This window comes from Venustampulla echinocandica, assembly GCF_003357145.1.
Source record: "Venustampulla echinocandica strain BP 5553 chromosome Unknown scaffold_3, whole genome shotgun sequence".
In the NCBI taxonomy this organism is placed as follows: domain Eukaryota; kingdom Fungi; phylum Ascomycota; class Leotiomycetes; order Helotiales; family Pleuroascaceae; genus Venustampulla; species Venustampulla echinocandica.
Window position 1 is genome coordinate 1,003,738 of NW_022474208.1, and position 26,645 is coordinate 1,030,382.

General features: G+C 46.8%; 7 protein-coding genes across 7 annotated transcripts; 2 read left to right on the plus strand and 5 right to left on the minus strand.

Annotated features, from left to right (window-relative positions):
• Nucleotides 1-795: 795 nt before the first annotated feature.
• BP5553_05947 (Acid protease) lies at nt 796-2,192 on the minus strand (the record flags this gene model as incomplete). The annotated part of the gene is made up of 3 exons (XM_032014570.1): nt 796-1,337; nt 1,389-1,813; nt 1,873-2,192. The coding sequence occupies 3 exons, from the start codon at nt 2,190-2,192 to the stop codon at nt 796-798; spliced, it is 1,287 nt and encodes a 428-aa protein (XP_031869251.1).
• Nucleotides 2,193-3,688: 1,496 nt separating this feature from the next.
• Nucleotides 3,689-4,057, minus strand: BP5553_05948 (uncharacterized protein; the record flags this gene model as incomplete). The annotated part of the gene is made up of 1 exon (XM_032014571.1): nt 3,689-4,057. The coding sequence occupies one exon, from the start codon at nt 4,055-4,057 to the stop codon at nt 3,689-3,691; it is 369 nt and encodes a 122-aa protein (XP_031869252.1).
• Nucleotides 4,058-6,334: 2,277 nt separating this feature from the next.
• BP5553_05949 (uncharacterized protein) lies at nt 6,335-8,886 on the minus strand (the record flags this gene model as incomplete). Its single annotated transcript, XM_032014572.1, has 3 exons — nt 6,335-8,262; nt 8,410-8,451; nt 8,496-8,886. The coding sequence occupies 3 exons, from the start codon at nt 8,884-8,886 to the stop codon at nt 6,335-6,337; spliced, it is 2,361 nt and encodes a 786-aa protein (XP_031869253.1).
• A 584-nt stretch (nt 8,887-9,470) lies between these two features.
• BP5553_05950 (uncharacterized protein) lies at nt 9,471-10,853 on the minus strand (the record flags this gene model as incomplete). The annotated part of the gene is made up of 2 exons (XM_032014573.1): nt 9,471-9,987; nt 10,801-10,853. 2 exons carry the CDS (start codon nt 10,851-10,853, stop codon nt 9,471-9,473), a joined length of 570 nt encoding a protein of 189 aa, XP_031869254.1.
• Nucleotides 10,854-14,459: 3,606 nt separating this feature from the next.
• On the plus strand, nt 14,460-15,616 carry BP5553_05951 (uncharacterized protein; the record flags this gene model as incomplete). Its single annotated transcript, XM_032014574.1, has 4 exons — nt 14,460-14,861; nt 14,913-15,085; nt 15,135-15,529; nt 15,591-15,616. 4 exons carry the CDS (start codon nt 14,460-14,462, stop codon nt 15,614-15,616), a joined length of 996 nt encoding a protein of 331 aa, XP_031869255.1.
• A 683-nt stretch (nt 15,617-16,299) lies between these two features.
• BP5553_05952 (Uncharacterized protein) lies at nt 16,300-21,531 on the minus strand (the record flags this gene model as incomplete). Its single annotated transcript, XM_032014575.1, has 5 exons — nt 16,300-17,654; nt 17,703-18,096; nt 18,146-20,111; nt 20,159-20,642; nt 20,712-21,531. The coding sequence occupies 5 exons, from the start codon at nt 21,529-21,531 to the stop codon at nt 16,300-16,302; spliced, it is 5,019 nt and encodes a 1,672-aa protein (XP_031869256.1).
• Nucleotides 21,532-22,585: 1,054 nt separating this feature from the next.
• BP5553_05953 (uncharacterized protein) lies at nt 22,586-26,221 on the plus strand (the record flags this gene model as incomplete). The annotated part of the gene is made up of 11 exons (XM_032014576.1): nt 22,586-22,619; nt 22,681-23,657; nt 23,811-23,837; nt 23,887-24,373; nt 24,426-24,597; nt 24,645-25,221; nt 25,318-25,412; nt 25,464-25,738; nt 25,833-25,975; nt 26,024-26,129; nt 26,184-26,221. 11 exons carry the CDS (start codon nt 22,586-22,588, stop codon nt 26,219-26,221), a joined length of 2,931 nt encoding a protein of 976 aa, XP_031869257.1.
• Between the last annotated feature and the right edge of the window lie 424 nt (nt 26,222-26,645).

Here is a 26,645-nt window from a genome sequence, read left to right on the forward strand (position 1 = left end):
AATTCTGAATGAGAATTGAAAGGGAAGAGAAGTGGACAACAGCCAAGAACGAATAATTCGTAGGTGACTCTTTCAACAGGTACTTGGGACTTGGGACTTCGTGGCTCCGTATTCCGGACTCAACTTTTCTGCCGGCACTCACCGCTGGGTTCCTAAGTCACGTGGTTTGTCGAGAGTGCCCCTTCGCAATTACAGATACGGAGTACAATTGAATCACAATCCCAAGTGTCAAAGTTCTGCTGCGTATCTACATTACCATCAATGTTATGCTATTTAGGTGTATTATCTAGCATGCGGATGCCATCGCATCCCTTAGCTACACCACCCCCGGTCTACACACAACAAAAGACCCTACCTATCCATACACAAGCGTCCATACAGCACCATTGTCGTCCACGACGATTACTCGAACACCCGACACCGTCTTGCTTCATTCATCACCGCACCGAGCCTGCCCCAGATTTCATGTTACTTAGCACGACGAGATAGATATGGGCTGATCAGTGACTGATGAGGAAAGAAATCTCCTCGTCTCCAAGCTGGAGCCAGAGACACAGCGCCTGTTATGATTTTCTTTCTCCGTCACCAATTGGATGTTCTCCATGCACATCATCTACCCAAACAGCGCCACTCTGCTAGATGCGCATTGTGAGCGTTTCTCTGCTTTTAGCGGCCCTAGACGTCCTCAGCGGGACCCGCCTTAGAGACTTATATAGGGACTCTCTCCATGTAGTCATATTTTCTTCGTATAAGCTGATTCTCCGAACCAGTTTGACACTACGCTCCGAGAGCCTCTCACGGCCTAGCAGCAAAACCTATTCGGTTTCCGCCGTAGTCGTGCACAACAAACAATCCCTCAAACCAAGGCGACCCAATGATGGCATACGAATTCTCGGCAGTATCTTGGATCGCTCCTAAACAATTGATTCCATCATCGAGCGCTATATATATCATGTGCTTTGCTCCCATAACTATTCGGGTGCTGCCGACGCCGAAGGTGAAACTTGGGAGAGTTGCTGCACATGGAAAGGCCCAAAACCCATTTGATTGCTGGAAGGCACCTTGCACTCGAGAGTAATAGTTATGACTGATCGATTGTGGTAGCAGAACAATATTGCACCCTGAGTCTGTAAGGACCTGGAGCTCCGTGGAGTTGAAATTGCGCGTTCCAATAGCAAACCCGCTCCAATTGAAGAGCCAGTAGCCTGATTGTGGCCAGCCATTCAGAGGTACAACTGGGGTATACGCAATGCTGCCCGTGTATTTCGTCGGATTGATGAAACCAAAATCTATGGTTCCTACTCCGTTTCGAACGAAGTTGGCAGTAAAAAGGGGCGCTGCCAAAGTTAGCGCTTTGTCATATCCACGAAGCTGTTGCTTCGACTTACCTGATAGTTTGGGTAGGATGAAGTTGAACCACGTTTGTTGCGGGTTTGGGGACTCAGAGTCGTTCACCCACATATTTAAACCTAGCATTCCATCTATCCCTGTGAGCGCAGGGAGATGGGTACCGCCGATATTCTGCGCACATTCTATCGGATTCCCTGCTACACCTAACTGCCCACCGTCGCCTTCTAAAACTACCGTGTCCTGCCATACTAGGCCGTAAGCATTGCCTTGCTGGTAATTTATATTGAAAGACTGGCCGTCCCACCGTCCAGATGATGTTGAATTGCTGCCGTTGTATATGTTGCGTCCAGCAGTTAGTGTTCCCGGCATCAGCCATGACCACACCCAGAAATCTCCTGAGCCGGTGTCGAACAGAATGCGGAGGGTCTGTGGTGGGGTGCCTATCTTTACCGGGAAGGTATATCTGATGATGAATGTATTCGTTAATAATATGATATTTCTCGTTTTTGGGCTATTACTTACAACCCGTTAGTGCCATCCGCAGTCTGCCCATTCGCCCTATGATGGATTCCGGAGGTCTCATTTGAGTCTAGCTCGGCGACAGCGTCTCGAAGCTTTTTTGGCATCCGCATCTTATGTTTAATAAAGGGAGCAGCATAGATGGCAGTTATGGGAACTCTTTGCGGCGTCCAATTTGGACTTTTCGCTTGGGTGATAGTGAAACTTGTGTTTAACTTTTGATCCCCGTTTAAAAGAACACGAGGTAGCGCTCCTGCATTAGCAACCAGAACAAGGCTTAGTACCATGCTCCATAGCAAGGCGATGGCCGCGGCTTCAAGCATGGCGACTGGTCGACGAGGCCCAATGGGAACCTGAACAATGACTGATTCGGAGCCTCCTCACCGCGAACCAGTTGCTTCCGGTTGAGAAATCAACTTAATGGCGGAGCAAGGCCGATTCACAATTCCTCAGAAGTCAAAACACGCAGTATCGCTGCATAGGGTCATATAAAACCGCGTTGCTGTGACGAGAGCATTAACGAAAGGCACTCCTAGTTACGTAGGCTGGATCCGACGATTGACACGCCTCTAGTCGCTGATCAAGTAGCAACCTACTGCACGTTAGAGCCTTCTATGTGTACAAATATTTGAGGAACTTGCTTTAAAGGTAGGTGGTATGTGCCTCAGTGGCGATTTCCGGTATGAGCACTACTTAAACGCACGGGGGGAATCTCAGGTGTTGCCGTCAACCGCAGTAAGGATGAATAAATGACCGAGTTGATGCTCTCTCTTGCCGCTATAATTTCTTCAGACCGGTGCTGTTCTGAATATCCTCATATCGACTGACATTGAGGGGGGGCTTTTGGCACATATTAGGAACGGACGGTTGGCATCGTGAGACGACGTGTTCACTTTGGAACAATTGAAAATCGGGGGGTCTCGACTGCCTGCGAGTCGAGTAAACCAACCCTTAGTGGTGTTGCTGGTAACATTAGCCAGATTCGATGTGCATCCAATATACGGGTGTATTTAGGCATGGCCGGGATGTTGGCTGGGCGGATCAACCGTACATTAGGTAGGTAGGTAGGGCCTGTCGGTCTCGCGAACCCCGTTCACGGATATACACCCAACTCATGAGTAGGGTATACTAAAATCCCCGGATCTAAATTTACATGTGGGTTTCCTGGCAATTGCTGGTCTTGTCCCGCCTAATAGTCAGTTCCCATTTCGTTGCGCTATCCCGTTATAAATCGGCGAATAATGCAAACATCCTCCCGTCGGAACACGACATTGAAGCATACCTATATAAATAGGCCAGGCACAGCTACTAGGGGGCACAAAGGTTATTCCGGCCCTCTGCACAAGAGTGGAATATTACATTCTAGGTATCTACATGCCGAGAGATTCGTAAACACCTTTCCCTTTATTTCCTAAATCCCGGGGAAGCTTTGCGCAGCATCCATAGAACCACCATCCGAGCATCGTATCTCCTACGATATAAACCGGTTCCAGTTATTCTTCAATTCTGTATCCGCGCTGTCTAGGGAGCTAGAGGACTCGCGCCCCGTTATCAACCGCTGATCATATCCTTGGGGCCGTTCAATGCCGTCCATGACTATAGCTGGGTTAAACCCTCATCCGGCGTAGGCAGAGACACCGTAATTATTAGTTACTGCATCTCTGCTCCTAAATGGTGCTCTGGAACTATTGAATTGGGGTTCTTGAGCGCATCCCGATGAGTAGTCCTCTGGTGCCGTGCTACACAGGTCTCATCTCCTGCCCTGCCCAATTTCTTGTGGCTTATTGTTGAATTCTAATTTCGGTATTAACGCTATATGCTAAGCATGGGCGAGCTGCCGGGTTGACTTCTTGCGGTGCTTTGCCCCAGGGAAGTCCATAACACTCGGTAGCGTGCAATTTGAAGCGTAGAAAGCCGAGTTCGTTATTTGGCCTTGAATTGCAAGAGGAGTGCTTGACGAGGCACCTACCTGCTGTTGTTTGTATGGAAATTCACGGAATAAGCTGTGGCTACCCGCCATATACTTGGGAAGGTAAGATGGGAGGATGCGGTTGAGGTTGTATTGATCTTGGTGCTTCGGAGGCATTTGGTGGAGCTGGAGCGGCGTGCCGGAATGTTGCAAGGAAAGTGATTCGTGTAATGTCGGATAGTCGATATTGGAGCCACCAGGCAAGCTGAACGACGCCATCAGGGCTTTGGGGTGTAGATATTAGTGCGTACCCAGTTCGCCGCTGTATTGTAGACGTAACTGGGGCTGTTCCTACTTCGACACTCCAGAGATCCATGTTGTTTTTGGTCGGCATCAGTGTCATAATTATGTTGTGGTATGTAGAACTCGTCATAGGTTGGATGTTTAAGTACAGATTGCTTGAGTTTGAGGGTTAGTATTTGTAGTAACGTTATTGATGTTCTGGAAATGATATCTGTTACTACACCTCGGTTTGAAGTTGGGTCTGCCACTTGACAGCATCCAGTGCTTCTATCAGGATTTAGCTATATCATCCACGCCTCTCTCAAGGAGCTATTTGAATCAAACGAGCCGCGATTTGTGTGGGAGTTAGGCAGGTGACAGTTGATAGAACTCTCCCGGCAACTGTGCACTACGTTAATACTAACACCATGGAGCAGTAGTAGATCAATCAACTCTAACAAGCCTGCAAGAACTGTGGCGTAAAATAGATTCCCGTCCTTTCCTCCTTCCCGAGGTAATCATTGATGTTTTCTCCTCGATCCAAGAGCAGCTGGACAAGTTCTAAATTAGTAGAGGAAGCCGTAGCTTGAGTGGGCCGTATGATATGTGGCACTAGCAATATGGACATTTGCGCCATGTCCTAGAAGGAGCTTGGCCGTATCAACAATTCAACATTCCCGAACGATGCGGCAGTCTGGAGGGAAAATTGTGCATGGCTCCTTCTCATGGTCGACATTCATACCAGGCTCAAATAACACTTTTAAGCACCCAAGGACTGATCATCGGTGGCACGATACAGCGCACCACCCCCTATTCCAATGTTTTTTTAAAAAATATCTGAGCCCCTATCCAATACGAAGGCGACAATAGCTGTACCTCCATAGAAGAAGTTGTGAACAAAGTGGTATCGTACAAGTGGCCATCCGATTAGAATCGTGAATTCTGGCGCGCTAGAGATAGAGAAGCTCCATCGAATTTATAAGGGGTATACAAGTGCCCTTGCCACCGCTGGCATGGATATATATGCGTGATACTGCAAATGTTCCGTACCATAGCCCGTTGCTGCGATGACCGTATATGGAAACGGCCCGCCGTTGGCATTGGCCCATTAGGGTCAGCTCCTTTTGATAGGAAAACCTTAACACCTCAAACATCCCTACCAGCACAACAGACGGCGTTCAATTGATTTCCGGATTTGACTCATTTAGGGAAAATTATAGATGCGCCGCGTTCTATAAGAAATTCCACAAGGTCAAAAGTTTTCTTGATCAAAGGAATAGAGTATAAGATTGAGCCGAGAAATTAAACATGCTCCGTGCCCTCTTAAGAACCCTCCGAATGTCCACGTGGTCAGCGAAAACCACTGAACAGCGGGGCAACGTTCGATAACGATAAGGATTTTCGCACTGTCAAGCTTATTTATTCCTCGTCTATAATATAATACAGCAAAAGGTACCTAACTTGGGTAGGTAGGCCTGCCCGCCAGCTACCGGGGAGAGGCTTAGGACGATTTCTAAAGTTACATTATTAGTCATTTAGTTAATCCTCTCTAGCCTACCTTTTTACCCAACCAAGGATAAAAGGTAGAATAAGGAGGTACCCGTGGACATTCAATCCTAAGATAAAAATAAAACTGAGGTTAGGGCTTATATTACCTGTAGCTACATCCTTTTTTGTTAAGAAGATAGTTATACTCTTTAATTTATCTACTTTAGTTTTTATAAAATTCTGCTCGCTTAAGAAGCTGTTAATAAGCACCAAGTCTGGAATTAAAAAATAAGGGCAAAAAAATATCACAATGAATTGTAATGACCAGAGGGAGGCTCGATCTCCCGACCTTGTCCGTATTTTGCAATTGCTTGCTTTGTTAAGGACACGTGATAACCAACTACACCATCCGGCCTGTTTCTTGGAGAGACTTCGGTTGTTTTCATTTATTAACAACTCCTGTTATTTCGCGCCAATCCTCGACTCACTTTGCGGGTACGCTAACGGCCGGCGTCCTGCTATCCTTGATTGTGACTCCTGAGCCTAAGGATAGCTTGACCGTAACACCTAGCGGCTAGGTCTATATTATCAGTTTCTTTATTCTATAGTCTTGCTACCTTATATATCTAGTCCTCTTAGATCTTCCTTTTTATAAGGAGAGTAAGGAATAACAATATAACAAACTTCAATATATTATAGGCCCCTAATTTCAATGACTAAGACATATCTATGAGACGACAGACGCTCTATAATGTGTCTATGTTTACCCAATTTCATTGGCATAATTTAAATAATCTGTACCGTTTGAGGCATGCCGATTTGGAAGTAATCCAAGCCACCACGCTCTTGCGGCCAAGAGCTAAAGATGCCAACGCGAACGTACTTCTGAAAATGATGCTTGGCCGGATGGATAACAATACCCCATGCGTATATCCCAGGTCCCGTTGTACAGTTAGGTTCTGATCCCAAACTGTAGTCAGGCTCAACGTCTTTGTTTCCGCCAGAGTTATCTTTGTTATTTGCAGTGCTAAGTGTCTCCATTGCTTGAATGATGGCTTCTGCTTCTGTCTCAACCATAAGAGGAGCCTCAGGTTCATCTTCATTTACTTTGATGCTTGCTGTTTCTTCTCCTATCTTCTCATATTTGATGGTCGTACCTTCATCTCCTAGTTGTTCTAGTTGATCCACGTCGTATATCGATCGCGCATCTATCATTGGCAGAGAACTCCCAACCAGAAGCAAGGACATGTTGCTAAATGATTCGGATGGCTCCCAATTGTTCCAATCGAAGCTTATATATGCAATGTATTTGCCCTTTTCGCTTGACCGCCACCTCTTTTCTATCCATTCGGTGTCCGCTAGAAGTGTCATCTCCGAAGGAACAGGCACGACATATCCAGTGATTCTTAAGGTTCCATCTGTAACTTCACCAAACGGATTTGTCCCCACTAGCGAGGTCTGTGCCTCTATTTCCTCACATTCGTTTTTGGAAGTGTGCCAGCCGTGAAATTGTTGTGCACCAAAGTTTGCAGAGGGGAACTCAACGCCGTGTTGTCGACTCGCCCAGCTCCACGAAGGTGCGGAATACGAGGTTTCTAAATGATCAAGTACGTCTGTCCTAGATAGAAGAATACCAGACTGGGACAGACAAGATCTCCAAAACAGACCCCGATGCAAGTCGGCTTTCCAGAGGCCAGCCAAGTACTGATCATTATGGTTATCTTGCGCCAGATGTGCCATCCCCGAAAATGCGGGGAGTCTATCAGATTCAACAGTAAGCTCGCGCCGCGAGAACAGTCCGATCGGAAGGTATGTCAAGAATTCTTTATCTTCTTCTTCGCATTCCGAAATTCTGCTCGCCATGTCTATATCGTCCCATTCATCAGAAAATCCTTGGTCGTTTTCTGCATGTGTCCTGTCCGCGGTCAAGAAGTAGAATTTGTTTCTCCCAGCGAGCAGCATCCTGCGAGATAACGCGGATTCTTGGAAAGTCCATCCCCGAGCGCTCCAGGGGCTCGATTGCCAATTACGCCTCACTGAGTCCATGTCCATTGGCCTGTTCATTTTCGCGATATTACTGAAACGCACGTAATAGTGTCCTCTTATGCTGGAGTCAAATTTCGAAACAAATTTCACAGCTACGATGGGAGTAGCCCTCTCCAGAAACCCGTGCTGGCAAGAGGACGAGCCTGTCGTAGCGACGGTGAGGTGCGCATGGCGATAAACAAGACCCATGCTTGCAGATTCCCGCTCCCAGTCATCTTTGTTGCCTTGAATGATGCAAAGAGCATCTACCCAAAGGTATTTTAAACCTAAGGCTCGAGTAAGAGCGATCACATCTTGGACCACTGGGGAAGCATCCGTCGGGGAGAATCCTGCCAGTCGATCAATGAGTGTAGATGCTTCAGTTTTGAACTGCTTTGCGGCATCGTCAGGTGGGCCCCAGCAGTAACTAAGAGCCACGTATTGTAAAGGTGCTAGAACATCTTGCTGCTCCAAGAAGGCGGTCGAATTTGTGAGAACTAAGCGGCATCGATCACTACTGAAGTCCCCAACGTCGACTAGTCTAGTAGGGTAATACATGTCCAGCAACGCATTATTATTCCGCCCAATCTCAGACAGAGCAATTTCATCATGTATTAATTGTATATTCTCATTGCACAAAGCGTTTTCTTGAGGCTTTGGCTCAAGTGACAGCCATGAGGAGCAGGGTCCTACGTTTGATCAGTTTGTATTTTACTTTAGATTTCTATATAACGTAGAAAATGGCCTCGCGGCACAAGGACATAAAACACTCCGTAGCAAGAGATGCTAATGCATACGGACTTCTGGGTATTATTGAATGAAAATAAGAATAATACCTGGATCGCAATCAATGTCGAAAACTATTTTGACTGATTTGCCTGATTTCCATTAGTTTAGCCCGCAGGACTTAATAAATACTCACTAATAGCTGAGTCTGCCCATTTTTCTAATTCAGCGACTAAAGATACAAGCCCAAAGCGACCAAAATCGGCTCTCCCAAAGTAGTAGTCCCAGTTATAATAAACCGTGTTAATTTGAACGCGTTTAGTCGAGTTCGATACATGCTTTTGTATGATGCATTTCAAAACCCGACAAAAGTGGCAGCCGTTCTGCGACGATCTCTCGAGATTTGGTAAACCTGGGAACGAATCTTCAAGATAGAAGTCAAGCGTATATTTGGTGGTTCCAGTAATATCAAGGTGGAAACCATCTTTGGTGGAACCAATTTTGCGGCTGCCTGGCCAAGCCAAATCATCAAATTCGAGGACACGACATCTATTGCATAATGATCCCGAGGTGTCCGCAGATGTCATATTCAACGATGAGGCGTAAACGATAGGAATATTAATAGCGGGAAATATCTTTACAAGGCGTATGGGAAAAGTGCTATGGTCAACATGGGAGCTAGTTTGGAAAAGGCTAGTACGAGAAATATCATTAGAAAGCTTCGAGGTATGAAGTAAGGGTTTTAGGCTGCGATACGGGACGCCCAATGGTGCCTAAGCGAACGCGCTCTCCCCTCGTACCTCAGTATCGTGAGACACTGCCAGCGCTAGCAGGTAGGGCGACCTCTTTCCAATGTTAGCTCGCTAGTTGTAGCCGAGGAGCCAAACAGGTCGCCTTCGACGCTGGCCCGTCTACCATCGCTCTCGGCAAGCTTAGTGCTTTAGCAGCTCTTGTTCTACACTCGAAAATTGAAGGGATTAATGTCATAGTAACTACTCGTTTTCCCGCTTAAATGCCGAACCTATTGAAGTGCCGAAAATTACCCGCCAATTTCCCCCACCTTAACCTCTACTATAAACAATAATAACTTCACTAATATATAATAATTAATTATCAAATCAATTATAGAGGTTAATAAGGGTCTATATAATAAGTGCGTATATATATACAATTAATCAAATCGCTGTGGTAGCCGGATTTGTCGTCTGTGGCGGCCAAGTCGCACAGGGAGGTCAACTACCCTACCTATCTCTGTACTCGACTCAATGCTTGTATCACCACCTTTTTCTACTACTTCCTGAGCTTTAGCAGCTTCCGAGGACTTGGATCCCGGTTTTTGAGCCTTTTTAGCTGTGTTTTTAGCCCTGGCCCCGAGCTGGAAGTCCTGACTTACTGCCTTGGCTTGAGCCTGAGCAGCACGTCTACGCTCTCTCTTATCCTTTGCCTCTTTTCGACTTATCTCTTTTTGTAAGGCTTCCTCTACCTGCCTAGCCTTTTTTGCCCTCTTATTCTCTGCCTTTTCAGCTTGTTCAGCTTGTTCCTGTTCCTCCTTGGCCCTGGCACGTGCTTTAGTAGCTAGGATCTCCTCTGTGGAAAAGAATTGGGCTCCCCTAGTTGCTACACCACTCAAATCAAGCCTTTTCCCACGTGAGCGCTTCCTCTTTTCATTCTTTAAAGACTCGATTAATCTATAGATTATATAGTTATTAACTGAGTCTTTGGCAGCTAGCTCAATATTAGCTTTAAATAGCTTTTTGATCAAGTAGGTGGAAGCGTTCTTATTAAACTCGTACTAGAACCTCCTAAGGGACTTTGCTGACTTTGGTGTTTTAAGTACCTTGGCAAAGGACTCCTACTCCTGCTCCTAATCCTGATCCTGATCCTGATCCTGATCGGTTTCTTTCTCTTGATCTAGTCGTCGTAAAGTGCCTAAAACAACTTCAAAGTTATATAGAAATATACTAGTATCTTTCTAGGTAACTTGTATATTCGATTCGGTAAAGGACTTCACCCACGCTTTATAAAAGACTTCCTAGAAGTCTCTTTTTGACATACTCGTGAATTTAAAACAACTTATCACTTTATTATTGAGGAAAATCCTATATACTATTCTAAGTGGAGAAAATATACTGACGTCAAAGAGCTGGAACTTGTAAGTTGTATATGGAAGTAGTACTATTATAACAATTCGGTACTGAATACAGTACTCCAGGAACTCTATATTGACGTAACTAAAGTAGCTATCTACTAATAGTATGCGTTTAACTTGTCCAGCTCTCTGACAAGTCCCTAGCTCAAAGACCCTAGTCAACTAACTTATCCTAAAAGAGTTATCATTCTACTTATTAGTTGAAGATCCAAAAAAGACTTTATCCTCAAGTATAAAAGTGTCTGTCTATGAGTCCTGAAAGTCGAAATTGGATCTTTTATAAATGAAGTAAAGTAGGAGATACTTCCTAATAGTAGAGATATAAGCTAGGAGAGAAATAAACTCTCTACACCTATCCTGATTAGTTGACTGGATCCGGGCTTTTTCATACGCCTTCTTAGTCATAATTCGACAGTAGATCTTGCTAACTCCAATAAGAAATCCTTTCTCATCCTAATTATATAGGTTGTCCGCTGTAATATTATATTCTTCTATTTTGTCGTAGAACTAAGTAAATTATTAGTAATAATACTAAAACAAGAAGTATATACAACGTACTAACTTGTAAAAGAACTCAAATAAAAGCAGATACTCTGCCTTCTATCTCTGATTGTCTATATTACGTAAATAGACACTTTTGAGCTCGTCGCAGTACTTCCTAATAAAAGTACTAGCCCAGTTCTTATTGACGTAATCTTTGATAATCTCCTCAGCTAGATTCCTGACTATTCTAGGAGTTGGAGGTATTCCACGATTAGTCAACTAGTAGATACGATCAATTAGGACTCTCTCTTACTCGTTGGTAAGCTTTTGATACTTTTCAGACTAGTAATCAGCCCTGGAGGTGGTCTGCTTTTTGAAGCGTCGGCGCAGGGTGGACTCAACAATACTGTGGCGTTGTACGGTGGCATTTATGTTTGGATACTCCTGACTTTCAAGATCAGCCAGGGCATCCTGAAGCATCGATTCGCGCTCCATTTTTGGTGGGAAGTGATGCCGGGTAATGTATTTTTTAGGATTATTAGTAGGGTGGGAGGGGAATAGATCTTCGCTTAAACCTTCGGCATTTCATCGGGTTCGGCATTTAAGTGGGAAAACGAGTATTCATTAATAGGAAAATGAACTCTAACTAGTAACAATTAGATAATAGTAACTGCTAACTAGCTAGTAATATAATCATTGCTTTGCCTAAGTTCAAAATGACTGAGGATAACGGAACAACACTTACCCTTCAATGCCATTAGCATTTTCCTACTAAATCTTTTACCTCTACCAGCACTAAGAAGTTCGGCTGAAGCCGATGGCAATGTTCTGGTTATCACTATTGTAGGCTCTGAATCTCTGATATTTATTGTTGGGTCAACTTTATGCAACTGGAGGCTCACTATATTTTGGAGAAGCCCAATGATCCAAAGTCTGCCAATATGACCAATTATTTAGCTCTTATCTTGCACCCAACCACCAACCACCGATGAGCTAAGAATGCTAATATATGCACCTACGCCGCTACCAAACCTCTAAACTTCTCCAAGTCTTCGGATTTCGCGAAATGCTAAGCTGACTCTCGCAAACCCGCCCGGTATCGCTGGCAAATATTTTAGTAACTGTAAGATTGATTTGTAAGTCTCTTGGTCCTTGCTCCCTCCTAATCAAGTATTATGACAGAAGTGTTAAATAGTTTGATTTTAAGAGGGCGCCCCCTCTGAATTCACCCGCAGCCTTGATAGTTTAAATCTTGGGAAGAGCTTCTATCGAAAATCGAAACTTGAGGCTATTCAACTTCCATTGGGCCCGGCATCACAAATCACCTCTGACAAGAAATTCTGTAAATGAAATTTTGTTATCTTAGGGTTTCGCTGGCATTCTGTAGAATAAGAAGGGTAGCTGTTGAGGGTAGCGTCTGTGTTCGATAATTTTACACCCCACTGCGGTGCGACTCTTTCAAATTTCTACAGGTCTTGTGAGTCATGACGAGACACCACTAGACTAGACGCTCAAGTTACTATTGGAAGGCACCTATATGGTAGGAGCAGCTGCGCCGTTTTACGTTGTAAAGTTATTTTGTCTTGCCTCTATGTAAGCCACTAAGCTAATCAAACGCATCGCTTTAGCAATGTACTGACTATTTGCGAAAAAAAACCCCTCTATCGATTATAACTAGTTCAAAGAGAAGCTTTTAATATATATGAGACTCCCTTCCCCATTCACGATTCAATCCTCGTTTCCCAGCCAGCCTTCCCTCGGTCCTAGTCGGTCGTTTTAGCCTCGTGCTATCGATTCTTTGCACGTAGCTCTAAATAGATTTCCCCCTTAATAGGTACTACGCCCTGATGTAACTACACACTCAAGTCATTTTTAGGCCGGTCTACAACCTCGATCTCCTATTATAAATTCGATCCTTATGACCGCCAAGAATCCAAGACTGCGATCCCCTTTATCCGCGTTATATGCCTAGGATACGACGTAAAACGTTTAGCGGCATTACCCCTCGATAAATGCCATTTTGGAGGCTTGGTATTACTCTTGCCTCCGCGTGATATGGCCGAGCCTAATTATAGAGCTACCTTTACACAGTTACACTGGTCCGGCTGGCCACTCTACGTTTGTTGAAGACCTAAGTAACAGGAGTGACTGTAGCGTCACAAGATTATGGTTCTCGCGCCTTTAGTGGCTAGAATTCGCCTCAGTGTATGAATGAAGCCTATCTGCCTCTCCGTTTGGAATATTTTCTCCACAGCAATCTATCCTACTGGTCTCGGCGCTGCGCTGGCTCCCCACGACCTCGAGTGGAAGCCTACCATGCCACCGGCAGTACTAGGATGGGATTTTAAGCAATTGCAGTTGGCTAGATAAACTTTATTGCGCTGTGCTTGGCAACCAACTACAGTACGGTATAGGGCCGATTTATGTAGAGATTCTGACATCTTATGATATTGAAAATCAAGATCAAAAACGATATAATAGGTCAGCATGCCCCTTGTGCCAACCTAGCCTTAACCATCCACATATCATTCTAGTGTAGATCGATACCTCGCCATCTTTGCACACTATCGACAACCTTTTTTATTACTAACCTCCCACAGCCACTCAGCAATCCTTCGGCAGTTGAAAATGAAATAGGAGGAGACACAAGTTAACCCAACCCAGATTAGCAGATCAAATGCCAACAGGCATCTTTCCGATGGTAGCATGTAATGAATAGCAAGAAGACTCGGTCCTCAACAATAACAGAGGGGAGTACTTTCCAAGCTCATCGCTGTGGACCTGTGGTAACTCCTGCAAAACTGGACCACATTTTCTCAGCAAGGGAAGGCCGAGGCACGTGGCGAAGCATAACCCAAAGGTGGAATATCACGCTGAGATAGGTATAACTTTAGTAGTTGTTACGCTGTAGGCGGCCAGTTAAAGCGAAGGGGCCTTTATTCGAGGTTTGAAATAGGGGATAATCGTAGACTCAGGCGCTGCTTTCGCACTGCCGGCAGAAGTATGCGGTGAGGATAGAGTAAGCGAGCCAATTTCCTTGGTTTTAGGGGGGTTAAAATATTTCCGATGCTTATATCTGTCACAGGGCAGCGTGGATATATATTGAGGGAGGGGGTAGGGCGATCCGACGATCAATACTTTCCTAGCATGCGCCCCACCATGCAGGCGTGCCAAGATCCAAGAAGGAGCTCTGTATAGTATTGTCCTAGGAAGGGGATAGGGAGGTTAATATTCGCTTAATATGTTGACCTATGGCGCAGGGTGGTAAGGCCTAAGAAAGGCGCTTTGTGTTATAAACTTCAAAGGATTATATTAACCGTATATATGGATAAACAATAGATAAACATTTTAGCCCTATATATCCTAGACTACGGCAATTTTCTACGGCATAAGAAGGTCTAGCTACAATAGTAGTTGGGAACTTGGGAATTTTATATATAGTCGAGCCGGTACCGTAACAGCCTGCTTTTGAGAATCTCTATTATCACCAGATCAGATTACTATATTCTGTGACTCTGTCCTGAAAATATGAAGTGGTCTCCTCTCGCTCTTGCTCTCGCCGGGCCTTCCCAGGCCGCCCTTCGGTTCGGATGTTCAACTGTAAGCATCCAGCGTCTCGATCCGGTCGTCCAACCTGGCATGGTCCCATCAAGTCATGTCCACCAGATCGTTGGAGGAAATGCCTTTAATGCCACTATGACAGGTGACATCGGCGAACAAGGCACTTGTACAACATGTACCTTCTCCGAGGACTTTTCCAACTACTGGACCGCGGTATTGTTCTTTAAGCACCAGAATGGCACTTACAAGCGTGTGCCGATTATGCAGAATACTGCGTTACCCAACGGCATTACCGGCGGAATGACAGTTTATTATACGCAGCAGGATTTTAACTCAAACGGTAACCAGAAGATTACAGCTTTTAAGCCAGTAAGTCTACTAGCCCAACGACTATACGAGACTTCTGACTAACTCTATTAGGGCTTCCGTATGACAGTTGGTGCTCCAACAACTGAGACCTTACCGGAGGCAAAGGGGCACATAGGCCTTCGCTTCGTTTGCCTAGACAATAAGGGGACGAGATTCCCCGAACTTCCCGACTTCCCTACAAAATCATGCAAGGGTGGCATTATGACTGTCCATCACTTTCCCTCGTTGGTGACCCTTTCCATAGGTGCATTCCTATTTGCTAACGACAGCTAGATGCTGGGATGGCAAGAACCTTGACAGCCCCGACCATCAATCCCATATGTATAGCACGACAAAAGAGGCTTTCCAGGCTGCCGGCCCTTGTCCCGCTTCACATCCCGTTCGCATGCCACAGCTGGCCTATGAAACCCTTTGGGATACGACTCAGTTTAACAATATGTGGCCCTCGGACGGCTCGAATCCTTTCGTCTTGAGCTACGGTGACAGCAAGGGCTATGGCACCCACGCCGATTACATTTTCGGATGGAAAGGCGACTCACTCCAACGCGCTATGGACTCTTCCTGTATGTTCAATGCCTGTGAAAATGGGAGGCCACTTAAGTCGCAGGGTGTGGCCGAGATGAATAAGTGCGCTATCAAGTCCTCAGTTACTGAGAACATTGATGCATGTAAGTACTAAGTCGTCATGCGTCATATTCAGCAGCTCAAAGCTAATGACCGGTGTTACAGGGCTCCCTAAGCTACCTGGTATGTAGATGGAGTAATTTGGTAAGATAGTAGTTAAATAGCAGGCCACCTGCTAGGAATAGGACTGCATTGTTATTAAGAATTTGAATCTATGCACTCGTTTTGAGTACGGAGAAAATCATTTATTATTATTCGTTTTGAAAGTTGAATATAATGTTTTCCTGCCAGGCTATTAGGTGTTATAACAGCAGCTGCTAGCATTGTGAAGTGTAAGAGTAGACCGTATACCTATTCGTACTTGCAGAACAATGTTAAGGATATGACGGCAATGTAGCAGCGACTAGTAATAAGTTGATAACTAGAATGATCTAAGTACGATTAAGTGCCTAGCCTATATAATAACTCTATGTAGGCTTGTGTCCAGTTTTTATAACTGTATTATAATTGCATAAACATATTTCTAATAAGCTAGACCTAGTAAAATATTAAGATATATAATATAAACGACTATTTCAATGCTTAATAGGTATGTAGATATATGTAGCCTGATATTATTGTAGACTTAAGTTTTTACTTTATTTATATTCGTCTCCTAACGCCACGCTTAAAGTTCTATAATATAACAGAGACTCGATACGCCTACTCCTAATATCTCAAGCTATATACATACAATAGGAACTGCACACCCCCGGCCTCGAGGAAGAATAACTAAAGCTTGACAGAGAAAAATAGTACAGGTTATACACATATCTTATGAGAGTAGATTCCGCAGGGATGGGCTAGCACTTGCCCCCCCATTAACTCGGCCGTCAGCTTGCCGAATATTAGGAGGCTGGGGAACGCCAGCGTCACGAGACTGCGGGTGGTTCTCACGATGTATTGGTGGGCTGGTCTGTGGTGGCACAAATGGTGTGCGGGAATGCATCGACATAACATTGTGCGAGAACGGCTGCTCAGGAGCTTGCGGTGGCGGGCCTCCATTCGTTAGGTGTTGGGGGGGTGGGCAGGTGGAAGCATAGGAAGGATAAGCACCATTCTGCATATGGAGGGATGCAGGTCCCAAATTGCGATGTGGTGAAGGGGGGTATCCATTGCTAACCTGCCCAACATGGCCATTTTGATGAGGCGAATGCGATATTGCAGGAGGGGGTTGCCGGATCGAGGTTTGGCCTGTCAACGGTTGCGCTACAGTTGTGACTCGTGGTGACTGACCGCCATTGACTTGATTAACGAGCGTCGTACCCTGCGTTGAGGTCGGATGATGGGACCATGCATTGTAAGGAGTATTAGACGGGTACGACGGGGGCGGTGGCCAGGCATACTGAGGCAGCGTGCGGGAGTGGTCGACATCTGGTGGGAGTGCGTTGATAGTAGATGGTGCTGTTGGGGGATGGCGTGACTCTGGTTGCTGAACCTCCAGCGGAGGCGATGGCTCTTTCTGAATCTTTTTCCAATGACATTTATGGCATTGAACCTCGATAGGTTCGGGACGGGGGGTGTTTTGGTGCAAAGCAGCAGCCGCAAGTGCTGCATGGCCCCCGCCATCTTCCCCGGAAGGGTCATTAGTTGTTTGGCCGTCCACTAGAGGCGAGCGGTTAGGATTAAGATGGTCTCCATTAGGTTGGATAAAAGCTTCGGCGGTGGCTGGAAAAGGCCACCATTTAGGACTAACATCAACCCCGCAAGTGGCGCAGATCTGATCAGCGGTTAACCCCGAAGAGCTCTCGCTGAGAGAATGTCCCTGAAGAGCCGTCGTTGCAGAGGCCCTGCGATTTGCTGGCGCAGCAATAGCCACTGGATTAATGACTTTCGCGAATTGGTTAACAAGGGTTGCTTTGCGTACTGTGCCAGTTAAAGTCAAGTCAGCTTGCTTGAAATTCTGGACATATAGCTGCAGTGCATTAAGCCCCGAATTATCCACAATGTCATGCATTCGGTGAACAATTGTCTTTGTGGGCACATGCTCCTTGCACCAGATTGCAGCTGCCATGGTGCCAATCTCGCCGTTGATGTTTACAATGTTGAACTGATCTCGTCGAGATCCTTTGACTGGTGCAATGTCAAAGCCGAGAATGTGTCCTGCTTGGTGTGCACATTCAACATGCACTAAAATGCTTTAGCATGTGACAGAAACACGAGGGTGGAATGGCCTACCTGATGCCCGACATGAATGGCAGCCCACACAAGCACCTCCTTTTTGCTTGCATACCTTGCAGGTCTCGTCATAGCGAGCTGAAGGAATGGAAGGGATACCTTCTGAAGGCTCTAGAGCCTTGGCATTGCCAAATTTGACCTCCGGCGTGAAGATGGCGCAGGTAACATGAACCCAGTTATTGTTTGCAGTGCGTTTTAAGGGCTCTCTAGGATTGACCGGTTTGTTGAGCTCTTCCTGCTTCTTGCGGAAGAGATTGGCCACCTTCTGAGCGTTTTCGCGGTCGAGACGATCTCGCTCGCGATCTTTCTCCTTTTGCTTTTTATTAACGGCCTTAGGCGCCCCAACAAAATCATGGTCTCTGGCCTCCACCGGGCAGAGCATGCATTTGTATTGCTAAAAAGGTAAGTATCGGGAAACAGAGGGTTTTGAGGCAGCTGCTTACTATTGATACCTGAGGATTCTTATCATTCGAGCACATATCGCAGGTCCATTTATTTGTGCTCCGATTTTCGCCTACAACGCCATAACAATTGCGGTGTACTGTCAACCGGCACTCTTTGCATGTGAGGTGCTGGTCACCCATGGGGTCCATTTCGCCACATATTGCACAAGGCAACAGCTTCGGTTTTGGCAATTCAGGAACAGGTGGCGGACCGGCCGGCTTCTCATGTGCTACCTTTTTCTTCTGTGTTGATGCACCGCTCCCACCTTCGTGGGCTACATCGGCCGATTCTTTCTCTTGCATGCCCCTGGCTTTCTTTCTTGGTGGCTCCATAGCTGGAATAGTGCTTGGTAATGCCGGGGCTGGCGTGCCATCGCCTGATGCCGGACCCAAGGGTGTAGCAGTTGCTGAGACATCGGTGATTTCATTTGCGGCTGCGAGTTCCTTGAGAAGCTCCTCATCAATTTTTCGCTTCCAAGCCTTGCCGCCAGCTTGAGCAACCTTTTTGGCGACCTCCTCAATGTCTTCCCACTGGATTGCATACCGGCGCCATAGCTCGGCGCACCTCCAGCACAAAGCCACCATCAATTGCGACCCCTTGTCCTTGCCGGCCATTTTGGCACCCGCATTTTCGACAGCCATGGCACCAGGTGCTGTATTTGGAGCTCGTCTCCACTGCCGTGAGCTCTTCGTATCACAAAACTTGCACTGGAATCCTCTTTTCTTCTGAAAGGCCTTGTCATTGTCAAAGGCAGAGTCGTCGTATTCATCAGCAACGTCATCCTGCAACTTCCCTGCGGTTGCTTCGGCCCTCTTTGCCTCCTTCTTGCCTTTCCTGCCAGAATAATTTTGCCATACCTGTTTTCCCCTATCCGTTTTCTTCCATGTATAATAGAATCTGACTATATCTGCTGCTTTCACAGTTTTAACATGCTTCTTGATGCTATGCCACTCAGAGCCGTATTTCGCGACTCCGTCTTCGAATCTCTTGAGCTCCGCCGGGGTTAAGTCAGGCTCCTTGAAAACTTTTTTATCGAGTGTCGACATGTTTTGGAGCGCCTTTTCGGTATCATAGCCATTTGCACGTAACGTTTGAAGAGCAACATCGAGGACATTGGTCGACTTCTCAGGTAAACCATAGAGCGGCTGCGCAACATCTTTCGCGCGCCAGACGTAGCTAAACACGAGCTGCTCACGTGCAGCCTCTCCGAGGAGTTCGGGATCGTTGCTGTTACCGATATCAGTGCCCCTAATTGACGAAAGCGGCAACTCATGGGCCTCGGGCAGCTTGTACAGTAGCTGAGCAGTGTTGTTTGGATCATCATTGTCGTAATCCTCTCCTCGATGGACATAACCAAAGGGTTCATCCATCACCCATCTTGGACGCTTTTCTCGTGCAAGCTTCTCGGCCTCTAGAGCAGTGATTGTATCCTTCGAGAGTTTCGTATCCTTCTTATAACCGCTGCCTTTCATATACTTCTTCTTGATTTCGATAGGCTTGACGTACACCACAGGCCGGCCAGGCCAGGCCGGGACGTTTGCCTGATGACGTGGACCAAGACGGGAGCTGGCTCTAGGATATATCCTATCATCATAATCTAGTGCGTCTTCCACCTTACAATGTATCCCGAGGTATCGGAAGAGCCATAAGCTTGCCTGGTGGATCTGTTCCGCCGTTCCAGGATGAACAGACAATTCCACGCTACTGGGCGCAGTTGGGCTGGTTCGACCGGTGTCGAGGTGATCATCAGCCGCAGTCGGGGAGTCATACTCCTCGTCATTGTTCTCGCCGTCATCGGCGTCCGTAACATTTGGAGTATTTCGAGCCTCGAGTTTCTTCTCCTGCGCTTTACTACAAGGGCCACAAGCCCATGCGAAACCGCGCGATGGTTTCTTTAGCAATGGAGGATTCACACAGCTCATGTGATAGGTGTTCCGGCACACGGCACAATCGACGGAATCATTGCTTCCAAGAGTTAGCTTAATGTAAACCCAGAGGAAAGCCAAACTAACCTTGCACAATATTTACTACATCTTTTACAAGATTTGACCGCACTGGTCAGCTCTCTGCCACGTCCCGGTTCCACGACAATGTACTTCCAACGTTCATCGAGGACCTTTTTGACTTCCGTTGGAACGTTGATAACCTGTTTGGTGGGGATAACATCGTAGAAACGATGTATGTAGCGATCGTATAGCTTTTCATACCAAAAACTATCCTTTGTTTTCCTCAAGTCGTCTAATTTGTCTACTTCACTTTTATGCTTAATAACACACTTTCCGCGAAGCGCAGTGAGCGGATTGATGTCAGAATGCATCGATGCAAAGACTTGGCGGGTATCGTTAACCCTACGGCCGATATCCTTTGGTCGATAGTACCAATTTAATCGTAGGGCATCAATTGGCTGTGTATTGTCATTATTGATATGGAGAAATTCCATAATTCGACCTAGATAGTAAGGTTCTCCGGGTGGCTCGCAAACAAGATATACGTGGTCTAAGCACGGCATTAGTCACGGGCCTTATTAATTGGTAGTATGCGGGGAATGAAAGCCATTTTGCGTACCGTTGACCTCCAGAAATGTCCCATCGTCTGCCGCGAGCTTCTTGTCTTGTAGCCTTCCTCCGCACTTTTCAAAGGTGAGCATATTTGACTGTCGGAAGCCGCCAGAAACTTGTGCGGCCATACTGGTTCGCCGAGTTATAGCCTGGACCGGGGGTGCCGGTCCTAGAGCTTGCGAGAAAGCCGTCGCTGTTTGCTGGCTATTGGCTTTCCTTTTCTTGGAGGATGTGTTGGAAACGGTCGTGGCAGTTGGTTTTGCGGAGAAAGTAGAGGTCCCTGGAATTGGCTCCTTGTGATGGCTCTGCACTGTGGTGGTCTGTTCTGGTTCTGAACCATGGGACTTTCGAGCCGGATTTGAGGACTTGCTAACATCGGACGCATTTGACACGGCTGCCTCAGTGCCTCGTGCCGCCTTGCGCACTACAATGTCCTTGACAGGCGGTGCAATCTCCAGCTCCGCATCGATCTCCTTATCCTCAGCATAATTTGGGCGCGATGTCCCTGTCCTGTTGCGCGATCGGGTGCCATACGGAGCGGCAGAACCGGTAGCAACCCCCGCTGATGGATTTGAGGAGTTCGAATTGGATGCTGTCATCGGTTGCGATTCGGCGGCGCGTATATCCGACGTATTCATATGTTCAGCTCGAGGCTTGGTGGAACTGCTCCTGGATGAAGCATCCTGCGGTACATTTGGTGGGGAGGGGTTCAGTTGCTGCGCTTCCAACGCCGACAACTCGTTGCTCTCCCCATCTCCATTCTCGCACGGCGGCGGAACACGGGGAGAGCCTGCGGCGCTCGAGGAGCCGGATGTGTCCTTGGCCATGACGGGCGTGTTGGTGTTCTGAGGGCGACAATTCCGCTACGGGCGTGGCTATTTGGTGGTGGTCAAGGTAGCGCTTCCCGCCGGATTGTAGTGCGGAAAGCGCTGGCGACAGTGAGGCTATCGGACAATTGCTGCGTGCTTCTGACCCATCAGATTAAGGAGGTAATTGCAGTTGCTCTTCTCTTAACTCTACGCACGTTAGTACGTGGTGGTGGTGGCGGTGGTTGTTGCGCGCGAGACGGGATTTGAAGCGACCAAGGGAGGTACAAGCACCGAGAATGTATAGACGAGGCTGTAGTTCCTGGGTTTCTATACGCCAGTCAAAGAGGGAGGACTGTAAGGTGGTCAAGTTTCGTCGAGGGATTTGCACGTATAGTAGCCGTCCGAGGAGAAACCGTTGTATCCAGGCGCGAGTGCTGGTTGGATAAGTAGCGGGCACCGTGGGGAAGTGGTGATATCGTGTTTGGGTTTTTAGGACGTGAAGACATGCGGTCGAGGATGCGGATGGAAATACAATAGGACGCAAGGTGTGATGACTAAGGCGCAGTACCTGTCCAGAGGCAAAGGAGTGAGAGCCAGCCCGCCGGAAACCGCTCCAGCGCAACTACAAATTCCATGGCCCACGCTTCCCGATTCCACGTATAATAGGGCGTAGGTGTTGCCCTAACCACTTGCTGGGTCTCTGATGCTTCTTCCGTACTTTGACCTGTTTCCGCGCTCAGCACTGCCTAGTGAAGGGCAAGCTTGATCCTGTGCTTCGTAGTGAGGTGCTCGTCGACTTTCAACGACCTCGGTAAGGTACCTAAAGGTAGGTACCAGGCACCGGTACTCCTAGGTACCAGAGGTAGGCAAGACTAAGGGGCTTTATGTTCAGTTACCAGATACCTTATGCTACAACTACAATAGGTAGAGGTATAGGTAAGGTATATGTAAATGTACCAACGAAGAACTATGTACCTGAGAGCTTACGGTAAGGGAGTATTGCTAGCAACACGTGACTACCTCTTTCGGTAGTAAATACTGCACCCGCGTTCGCGTCCCCGTCTGGAAACACATGAACGTACGGTGTATTCCTAGCCAGTTCCTGAGTATGTAGTACAATGTCCACGTACAGTATTTAGGTTCCATCATCAAGCTAACTATGATTAGCTACCGGCATGGCGACCAAAGGAACAGCAGGCACCTATCACACGACGACTGTCGATGTCGCCAAGGGAGCCTACACCACGGTATCACATATTGGCCGGAAAAGAAGTTATGATGACTTCTATGGCGAGCGGCAAAATCCAAAGGCCATCCTTGCCAACGTCACGGATAAAGCACGTCTCCCTCGTGCACCGGTTCAGGCAAAGTGTTTTGGGGCGTTGAAAGCCAGCGAAATTCAAGATCTTACCGACCATGACCCATCGGTATATTCTCAAAGGCACGGCCTGGCTTTAACACCAACCCCAACGTCTAACCCCTTGTTGGATCTGTCCCATCCTGTTTATGGGTTACCCAGCCAGTTGGCCAAAAACCTTGCATCCCTTGGTGTCAAATCCATATATCCGTGGCAATCTGATTGCCTTTTGCGAAGCGGAGCACTGTCCGGAGAGAAAAACCTGATCTACACTGCTCCTACCGGAGGCGGCAAATCCCTCGTTGCCGACATCTTAATGCTCAAGAAGGTGTCCTCTGGGGAAAAGGCGTTGCTCGTCCTCCCATATGTGTCTCTCGTACAGGAAAAGTTGCGCTGGTTGAGGAAGGTTGTGGATGGTATTACCAAGACGGCCGCCGCCGATTCTTATACTCAACAGCCCCCATCCATTTGGAGAAAGCAAGGGGATGAAGACTCAATCAGAGTGGTAGGTTTCTTTGGGGGTAGCAAGACTAAAGCTACGTGGGCGGATATAGATATCGCAGTTTGCACTATTGAGAAGGTTATGGCCACTAAATGGAATATGAGTCCGATGTCACTAATACCACAACAGGCAAATGGGCTTGTAAATACCGCTATCGAAGATTGCTCTATCGGAAAACTAGGAGTCGTCGTCATGGATGAACTACATATGCTTGATGACGAAAGCCGAGGCTATATATTGGAATTAATGGCCACGAAACTTCTCAGCCTGGAGCATAGCGTGCAAGTAAGTTGCTAGGAAAAAGCAGATCTCATTTTGTCAAATTCCAAAAGCCAGGCCAAGCCTTTTGGGTTTTATCTTTTTATTGCCTCATCTAAAGACCTATGTATATCGCCGTGTATTGACACGGGGGCTAATGCTGACTGCTCTATTCGGAAGCTGATTGGCATGAGTGCTACCCTAAATGTAGGTCTTTACATCATCTCTTTAACTTTGCTTTGCTTAGTTTGAATAGAATACGGAGTTACTGGCAACATGGTTAGATAATGCCAAGTTCTACGTTTCCAGATATCGTCCAGTTCCGGTTGAGGAGCACCTCGTGTTCGACAATACTGTCTATTCAGCGTCGACTTCGAGCGTATTCTACAGGACAGCCACACAGCTCAACTCACAAACTCAATGCGCCTCACCGGTAAGCCCTGAACCTTTAAGGTTAATCAACGCCTCGCAAATCAAGGAGTTTAGCAATCCGGTAGTAAATTCCGTTGTTTCTCTTGCAAATGAGACAGCTAGGATGGGATATGGGGCGCTGATATTTTGCAGCAGTCGATCAGGTTGCGAGAAGGATGCAGTACTCATCAGTCAAGTTTTACCTAGGCCAGATGAAGTTGATGCAGATGTTCTTGACAAGCGGATAGAATTGGTAAATGACTTGAGAAGCACAAGCGCTGGATTGGATTATACGTTGGAGAGAACCATACCGGTTGGAGTTGCATTTCATCGTAAGTGGCATCTAGCACCACTAAGCTTGCAATGAGTTGGCTGACTTTATAGATGCTGGTTTGACCAGCGAGGAACGCGACTTGATTGCAGCAGCTTATGACGAGGGAGCGATCAAGGTTATTGTGGCAACCTGTAGTTTGGCTGCCGGGATAAACCTTCCAGCCAGAAGAGTAATACTTCATGGGGCGCGAATGGGAATCGATTTTGTTGGGCCTTCTATGCTGTACGTCTATCCTATCAGGACCATATGCCTCCCAACTAACTGAAAAGGCGGCAAATGAGAGGAAGAGCTGGGCGGAAAGGAAAAGACGAAATTGGCGAAACATATCTTTGCTGCCAAAAAGGTGACCTCGAGGCCGTTGCCGAGCTTATGGAAGCAGATATCCCGGTTGTCGAGAGCTGTTTATTCCCCGAGAAACGAGGGATCAAGAGGTATTTCTCCTGCTCCGAAATGATGTGCTTTAAACCGCCTTTGAGTCCCGCTTACGTAGTTCATAGAGCGTTGTTGGAGGTGATTGCAACGAGACTAGCAACCAGCCGTGATTCCATCGACGATTATACGAAAAAGACGCTCTTATACCACTCGATAGACCATGGTGAGCTTGCAGCCATGACTAGATTAGCTTTGGACGATCTTTTAGAGATAGACCTCATTAAGGGGACCGATGACTCTGTATACGAAGCCACCCTCCTAGGCCAGGCTATCGTGGCATCGGCCCTAACACCAGAAGACGGTCTATTTGTCCACAGGGAATTATCAAGAGCTTTACGAGGGTTTGTTCTGGACGGCGAAATGCATGCGTTCTACACCTTCACGCCTGTCCATGCCCTGTCGTCTAATATCAACGTAAGTCATCCTCGAGCTCACTATATTTTCGCCTAGGTTGGATGACAAACTCTTCTTACCCTACCATATGTCTTCTAGTTCTAACGGCCCTTGCAGTGGCGGGTCTTCCGCACGGAGATGGAACGCCTTGGTGAGAGCAACATGAGGGTCCTGGATTTTGTGGGCCTGAAGCCTATGATGATTAACAAGATGTTCGTGAGTTGATGTGGCTGTAAATGGCCTTCCATTAACAGTTATAATAGGGCACATGGCGGTACCATGAGGGAGACAACCGCGCAAGAAGTAGAAACTGCCCGGATATACAAGCGTTTCTACTCCGCATTACAGCTTCGTGATATTTGCAATGAGATGCCTATCCATGCGGTGGCCCGCAAATATGATCTGCCACGAGGGATTGTGCAAAATTTAGCCCAGGCATGTCATGGATTTGCCGCTGGGATGATTAAGTTCTGCCAGCGGATGGAATGGGGAGGCCTCGCTGCCATTCTTGACCACTACTCAGACAGACTTAAAGCTGGTACGTTTTCTTGCAGATGATAAAATCCCGACCATCCTGCGATGACAGCTAGGCTAGCCGGTCATGCATATTGCGGCGTCTAACATGTCTTTAGGAGCTAGATTAGATCTACTTGCCTTGGCCGAGATCACCTATATCAAAAGCCGGACGGCGCGGATATTCTGGGAGAATGGATATAAGACCGTAGGTGCTGTGGCAGCCGCAGACCTAAAAGAGCTTCTCTCTGTTCTCTTATTAGTAAGCTTTATGTCAGTTACAAGTGTGCAAGGCTCATTTACCGGATAGGCTCAACCGAAGAAACCCCTATTAGACTCAGCCAGTGAAGAGAAGTATATCCAAAAATTACACAAGAAGGTAGAGATCATCTCACGATCCGCAAATAAACTCTGGGGTATGAAAAACAACTTCGTCCTCGCACAGACCGCTAAGCTAATACTCGCAACAGAGCGGCAGATGCAGGAAGACCTTGATGGGGAGGAGTGAAGGGGACAACAAATATCTTAATGTATTAATGCCCAATGAATTCGCAGGCTCGGTATCTCTACACGTGTAATCCCCGGACTGCAGCCGTATCTCGGTAACAACGCTCCATAGGCTGGAGGAGGCTGGGGACATCTGTCAGCCAGCTTTTTATTATTCTGGATAATGGAACCTTTTATCCGTTTAAGACGTCGCACTTGGTGGATTAGATTCCCCATAGGTGTACTACAGAGTCTAGTGCATTAATAGACACTAGCAGATTTCACATGTGGTGGAGCTAGAGATCTACTACACTGGTTCTAGCACAGCGAAAACAACCACAAAGGCATGTACAAAAATTGGCATTATACTTTTTTTTCATTAAACCGCAAATACTACTAACAGAATGATAGACTCATAATATGTTGCATTTAGAAGGTAAGCCACA